The sequence below is a fragment of the Cottoperca gobio genome, chromosome 14 (assembly GCF_900634415.1).
Source record: "Cottoperca gobio chromosome 14, fCotGob3.1, whole genome shotgun sequence".
NCBI classification, from domain to species: Eukaryota; Metazoa; Chordata; class Actinopteri; order Perciformes; family Bovichtidae; genus Cottoperca; species Cottoperca gobio.
This window is the reverse complement of record NC_041368.1, coordinates 24,720,371-24,727,968: the sequence shown is the minus strand read 5'-3', so window position 1 is coordinate 24,727,968 and position 7,598 is coordinate 24,720,371. Positions and strand designations below refer to the sequence as shown.

General features: G+C 39.4%; 1 protein-coding gene across 1 annotated transcript in view; it reads right to left on the bottom strand.

Moving 5' to 3' along the window:
• Window positions 1-788: 788 nt before the first annotated feature.
• The window catches only part of LOC115018825 (solute carrier family 13 member 5-like), an 11,018-nt gene continuing 4,208 nt past the window's right edge, over window positions 789-7,598 (bottom strand). Inside the window, exons 8-12 of the mRNA XM_029448046.1 lie at window positions 2,718-2,821; window positions 2,505-2,626; window positions 1,933-2,094; window positions 1,297-1,434; window positions 789-917 (exon numbers count right to left, since the gene is read on the bottom strand). Of these exons, the coding sequence (XP_029303906.1) occupies window positions 789-917; window positions 1,297-1,434; window positions 1,933-2,094; window positions 2,505-2,626; window positions 2,718-2,821 (655 nt within the window). The remainder of the gene's footprint in view (window positions 918-1,296; window positions 1,435-1,932; window positions 2,095-2,504; window positions 2,627-2,717; window positions 2,822-7,598) is intronic.

Below are 7,598 nucleotides of genomic sequence, written 5' to 3'. Positions count from 1 at the left end.
GCTTTCTCGAGGATTTTAGCGAGAAAGGGAAGGTTAGATATCGGCCTATAGTTGGCTGAAACCTCTGGATCAATTCACCACCAATCTTATGAAGACATTTCTTCTTAAAACACACATACGCATTTTTCATGAAGATTCTGACAATTTTTCTTATTTTCGATAAGAAAATAATCTCCGCACACTCAAGAGCACAATTACGCACATTTGAGTGATGACATAATAATGGATTATTGTGTTTTCTTAAATATCTACAGCTGTATGATATCGGATTTAAATTAAAATAATGCTTGTATCATTTATAATAGTTTTTAATAATTATTTAATATTATTATATTATATTTCTCTTTACAAAACATCACGTTCAATAAAATAAATAAACACTGAAGTTATTTGTTATCGTCACTGATGCAACTAAACATGAAGCTGGTTTGGCTCAACTTTCACATTAAAGCCCGAGACAATAATAATAATAATAATAATAATAATAATAATAATAATAATAATATCCGCAGGAGAGAATTCCACATTGTCATGTTTATTCGTCACGTCCACTGTGTGCAAAGGCCTCAAGAACCCGTCATGATGCTGATGTAGATCGTTCTCAGGACCTTTCTCAAGATTAAGTTTCAGAACAAACTTCGGATTATGTTGGAGGAAGAGTCCGATGAGTCCAAATATCTTGAGGCTGAGAAGCGTCACGTCCGTCTTCTTACTTTCACACGTAAATAATAAAATCCCTTCCTGAAGATGAAACCTTGAGGTAAAGTCGAGGCTGCAGGTTGTTGCTCCTACACCGGGCCGGTGGCGTTGGCCCATGACGGGAAAGTGTTCAGGCCGAAAATGACGTGACCCCACGTGTTGATGGCCAGACTGATGCAGCTGATCCCGATGACGTTCATCACCACGCCAGCTTTAGCCTGCAGGGGGCGCACAGGGCCAACGTTTATATTACAGGAAAGAGCAGAAAGAATTATTCATCAAGTGGATTCAAACAACGAACTGTTGAAACCTAAGGATTCAGTCATGGACATTATTGTTTATGTAAAGGCCACAAAGCAGAGACTTACCAGAACATTTACAAAATCTGATTGTTTTGTAATTCTGAGGACGACGACCAGTTCTATTGTGCACGGACAGCTTCAAAGCATCGCTATGTGGTCGTTTTGTGTCTCTTTGTAGTCAGTTTGTGTCTCTTTGGGAGAATTTCATTGACTTTCCACTACACTTGATAACAGACGGAGGTTTTGTGGCCTGTAGGTCCGTTGCGTAATCTGTCGTCCTAACAGAAGCACTCACCATGTCGGACACTTTTAGGAAACCGGAGGAGAAGACGATGGCGTTTGGAGGCGTGGCCACCGGCAGCATGAAGGCGAAGGAGGCGCTGAGTGTGCAGGGGATCATCACGTACAGCGGGTTCAAGCTCATGGACTGGGACTGGATCAGGACACAGAACAAACGAAACATTATTTTGTGTTCTGAGACAAAATGTAAAATCACTGAAGAAGAAATCAGAATTAAAACGGAAATTCTTAAATTTCTCATCAGATCGTTTCTTTCCTGATTCTGTCTCAAACATTGTTTTTATTCATTCAGACATATGTGGAATGTGTCCGCAGGGCTGAGGCTGACAGACCGCAGTTTTCACTTAATTAGAAAAACAAACAATAACAAAAAAGTGAAAAAATAAATTAAACTAAACTAACATCATTTAGAAAAATACAACAAAAAATAATGACAGAAGATTAGCATAAAAACTAACCAATGAGTCAATGAAATGTTAAAAGCTTCACACTAAGCGTTCAGAAATCTCCTGTTCAAGGCTTTTAGTTTGAAATCTGTGCAGGAAGTGCTTAATAGTGATTAATTGTGTGTGTGTGTGTGTGTGTGTGTGTGTGTGTGTGTGTGTGTGTGTGTGTGTGTGTGTTTTGGTACCATGGAGGCCAGGATGGGCAGGAACAGCGTTGCCGTGGCGACGTTGCTGGTACACTCGGTGAAGGTGGCGACGAGGAGGCAGAGGACGACGGCGATGGCCCAGGGAGGGATCGAGTGGAGCGGCGTCATCTGAGCACCGAGCCAGAGGGACAGACCGGACTCCTGACAACACACGCACACACACACACACACACACACACACACACACACACACACACACACACACACACACACACACACACACATATATAGATTAAAGGTATGAAGCCTCTTTCTGGATCTAGTTTCAAAGCGGTTTGATACAATGGTACAGGGGTGCACTTTTCTGAAATTATACAAAGTTTAACTGTAAGTCTTGACTTTTTAATAAGATGTCCTCTTTCCACAGTGTCTACTTTCCAAGAATGTCCTAATTATACAACAATGTCTTTAATTTAAATAACGTAAGATATTCTAGTAGTTTTAAAAAGTGTGCTAACTTTCTAAAATGTTTTTAATTTCCCAAAATGTTTTTATTCCAAAAAATAAATTTATTTCCAAAAATGTCTATGATCTGAAGATCTGAAACTCACCTCGCTGCCTTTGGCCAGAGCGAAGCCTCCTCCGAGCAGCAGCACGATGTTCCAGGGCATCTTCTTCTGAGTCACCTTCCAGGTGAGCAGAGCAGGGGCGGGGCCTCGGGACACCTGGGACTCTGATTTGATAACAAAAATATTAACAGAATAAAATAATTTTTACCTGTGTGTTTGAGTGTGTTTGAGTGTGTGTGTGTGTGTGTGTGTTACCTGTGTTGGAACTCCTCCAGAAGCAGAGGAACCGCGGCGGCTCAGACGGAAGAACAAACAACAAAACAGCAACAAACAGAGCGACCGTCGCATCCGTGACGAACCTGCAGAGACAAAAAACTTTATTTATTTCTATAAATTAAGACGCCTTTCCTAAATCCAGTTCAAATTCCAGCTCGCCCTTTTCAGCAGAACTTCTTTGTAACTCCGAACACTGATGAACGTCTCCACGTCATTCATCATAATGTGATAATATCAACTTATACTCTGGCTGTCAGCATCCTCATAATTAATATTAAAAGCCATTTTTACACTTGACAGACCGAGAGATTTTAAATTTCCTTCTTGGATTTTGTTCTTGTGAAAGTCAGTCATTTGGCTGAAAAGTGAGTTTTTCTTTTCACACTATATTCTTGAGGCACACGGGACGACTGTTTCTTCTTTTTATTTCATCATATTTTATGTCATGTAGTTGGTGAATGTCACTTAACGTCATAGATTGTTTACAGATTTTCATGGTAAAAAGGAAAATAGCTTGTGTTGTAATGAACGCTATAAAATGGGACCAGGATTAATAATAGTGTGATAAAGGGACTTCTAAATTACTAACAAAAAAAGTCTATTCAGTGTATAGTTGTCAAATCAAATACTCCTCATCACACTTCCTGTTTGTTCTGTAATAATAATCTAAAACGCCAGCCGCTCAGCTTATGAATGGGGATTTCACCACAGAGTATTAGTATTTGCACACTGCAACCAAAAGTACTGGCTTATTTCCAAATCCTCCGGTCTTTGTTTAACCTTTCATTCAAAAAAAGAAGCGATTCAGTTCAGGAGGGAAGCTTCACCTGCGTCACAGAACTGAAATATCGAGAATGAACAACATTTAAGATTTATAATACAATACATATATAACAAATTATTTCACAAAGCATATGATATCATGTGTAAAAGTTTCAGCATGATATGTTGAGAGCAAACATTAATTAATTAATTAATTAATTAATTTCCTTCAGCTAAATGTTTTGGCATAAAGTTACAATCAATCTATAATGTCTTAGACTAAACTGTTTGATTATTAGTTGAATAATTATCAGTTGGAGATCTAGTTAAGTGCAAATTAAGCTTTTAGAGTTGATCTCCTTCTTTTCTTACATCTACAACAACAGCGAGGCGTGCCTCAAGGCTCAACTCTGGGTCCACTCTTATTTCTTTGCATTTTTATTAATGACCTCCTCTTAATTTGTTCTGGATATTGTGTTCAGCCTTATGCAGACGATGCGGTCATATACGCATCTAAAACGAACCGATTCAGGATTGAATCAGCTTTGCGGTCTGCTTTTAACCCCCTACATCACTGGCTCGCTACTAATAGTTAATAAAAACTCATTTCACGCTGTCATTTTTAGTACTCAACAAGGCATTAAACCCAAATTAAAAGACAATTCATGTGTTATTGCAAAGAGTTGAACACACCACATACCTGGGCCTATGGCTTGAGTCTGAGGTCTCATTTCAATACCATATTAATCATATTGTGAAGAAGATGAACTACGGTTCTTTACCGACACAGAAACTGTTTTTCATTTACTATTGACAGAGAGTTGTGTTACAACTCATTTTCTTTACCAATATTGGATTATGCTAATGTTGTCAGTCTTCTACCTCTCAACATCATTTATAACAGACTGAGCCGTCAAGTTTTCTTATCTTATGTTGATTTATTTTTGTCACATTTGCATCATTTAATTATTGTTGTCATTATATTTGTTTTGCTTTTGTTAAATGTTTTTTCTATTTGTGATTATATTTTATTATTATTGTTGAGGACATTCCTAATAAAGAATTTCCAACAAATCTGCACATCTGCATTTCTGCCTGAGATTAAAAAGATGATTTCTTTTAATGAATCTTTTAAACCTGCAACAACAGATTTGTTGTCCTCTTCTTTCACCATAAACAAGAGGTGCACACACCTTTTAAGTTTTATTTCCACTGTGTCACCTGATAAATGTAAGTCCAGTATTTTCTCTTCTAGATTTGAAATATCCATCTCTTTAGTTGCTAAAGTATATTATTGTCAATTAATCTAAAAAACATTGATTACAGCTGCTTTAAAGACAGTTTTATATCCTTATTTATCTGTACTTCCAGTTGGAGGTTAAAGTTCAGCTGAAGTTTGGGTACGGTCAATCGTCTGAGCTTCACTATCAAACTGTGTAATCAGGAAACATGTTGAAATCCTCCATTTGTACAAACTGCAGGTACAAAGTGACTCCCCCACCCGACCCCCCGACCCCAGAGATCGTCTGTCAACACTGCAGGTGAACAGGGTCAAACATGTAACTAACAGATATCAGCATGAAGCTTCCCCACTTCATTACTCACATCAACACAAGTTTATATTACAAGTGTTTAATATGTACATGAGGCGTTATGTAATGTAGCTGTTACACACACAGTAACACACACACACTCTCATGTTCTCATGTTCCTCTCGTCTGAAGAACACGAGTTCTGGAAGATGAATAACTAAACACAAGGAGCATTGAGGAAGAAGTTATAAAAGTGATTAAGTTTCTTTAATTAAAAATGTTTTTTAATCAGTGAAGAACCCTTCAGCTGAACTGCAAACATGAAATTCCTGAATGGATTTTTGCGGATGTACCAGGAAGCCGAAATGAAAGAAATGATTAATTTCCTGTTTGTGTTTAGAGGACATATATTTTATTTCCTTCACTTCTGAGAAATAAAGTTTTGTTGTAGTTTTGTGTTGTAGGGTTGAAGCCAGCAGGACAAAAACATCCGTCAGGACAAACAGATCAATGGCTGATGTCCTGCGGCGGTCATGAGACCCAGTTTATGAAAAACACTGATGAGGTCACTTTAATGTGATCATGGAATTTCCTGCGGCGACACAGCGTTCTGATTCGCTGCTGTCGAGCTCATTGATGACCAATCACAGTTTTAAAGAATAGGGGAGTCATCTTCCTACATGGCTAACTAGCTAACTACCCGTGTTCATTTAGTCAGCTATTTTTATTTATTTAGTCGTAAGGCCTTTACACACAGCTGGTGTTTTCTTCATGCAATTCAATTGAACGTCAATATATTTAATAACAAACTCTTATTTTTGTCATGACGCACAGAATGTGAATTTAACGTGGCAAAAACGCGATGTAAATTCTTTATGGAACGAGGATTTATTTTAAGTTTTTGCACCGTGAATAAAGGCATCAACCAATCACGTTATAATGACAATTATGAAACAACAACACGGAAGCTCCGTCGTCCGAACCAAAGATGCTCTAAAAGTAAAGATGACAAATTACAAGCGGCGCCAGTGGTATGAAATGGTTTACACTTCCTGTCTCCTAAGTGGGCGTGGTCTAATGTAATTATATATATTTTATATATATATATTTTATATTTTCAGCATTAGATATTTACACAGATAACAAACACATTTAGTATTACAACCATTTTAGTGTCAGAATCTGAAGATATGTGGCTTGTGAGAAATGGGTCCAATATATACTTTGGTGACGACGGGCCAAAGAATTGTTCATAATCTGTGTTTATGTTCAATTCTCCAATTAAAGTTTATAGTCTCAGGACCTCTAGTCTCAGGACCTCTAGTCTCAGGGCCTCAAGTCTCAGGACATCTAGTCTCAGGACCTCTAGTCTCAGGACATCTAGTCTCAGGACCTCTAGTCTCAGGACCTCTAGTCTCAGGACCTCAAGTCTCAGGACATCTAGTCTCAGGACCTCTAGTCTCAGGACATCTAGTCTCAGGACCTCTAGTCTCAGGACCTCTAGTCTCAGGACCTCAAGTCTCAGGACATCTAGTCTCAGGACCTCTAGTCTCAGGACCTCTAGTCTCAGGACCTCAAGTCTCAGGACATCTAGTCTCAGGACCTCTAGTCTCAGGACATCTAGTCTCAGGACCTCTAGTCTCAGGACCTCTAGTCTCAGGACCTCAAGTCTCAGGACCTCTAGTCTCAGGATCTCTAGTCTCAGGACCTCTAGTCTCAGGACCGGCCTCTAGTCTCAGGACCTCTAGTCTCAGGACCTCTAGTCTCAGGACCTCAAGTCTCAGGACCTCAAGTCTCAGGACCTCTAGTCTCAGGACCGGTCTCTAGTCTCCTAAAATGGCCTGACACAGATACAGGAAACTGACTCTCAGAGCACCGAGTCCTGCTAAGTGAAAGGTGAGACCAGCGGCAGCCTCAGTGACCTGCGGCCTGTCAGTGTGCAGGTCAGCACCACATTAAAGTTTACAGTTTGTACCCAGGACACGTTTCCTCTGTTTGTTCTTTGCCTCTGATTCCTGTGTGCTCAGGGATTTTGCCCCGAGGCAAGGTCTGTGTTAAACAACAATTTGGGTTCATTCATTCATCTTTTTTCCCACTTTACATTAATGCACCCACACACACACACACACACCCACACCCACACACACACACACCCACACACACACACACACACTCACCCACACACACACACACACACACACACACACACACACACACACACACACACACACACACACACACACACACACACAGAAATGTATTCAAGGCAGTGTTTCTGTTAAAGCTGAACTCTAGTATCTATAGATACCACATTTCTGTGAGTACAGTATATCTCTTGTACTGTTTGTGCAGATGCTGCGGCCAGAACTTGTTTTTTCATGCTGATGACGGCTGCATATTGATTTGAGCAACTTGCATGTTTATATGATCTTCAACTGGTGGCTGAACATTAATCATTTCACAGAAAATGTGAGGAAGACGAAAATGCATTCCGGTATATTTTATCGTCTTCCTATAATGAAGTAACCCTGTTAAACAACCCCAAATACGTTCGACCCCCAGGTAC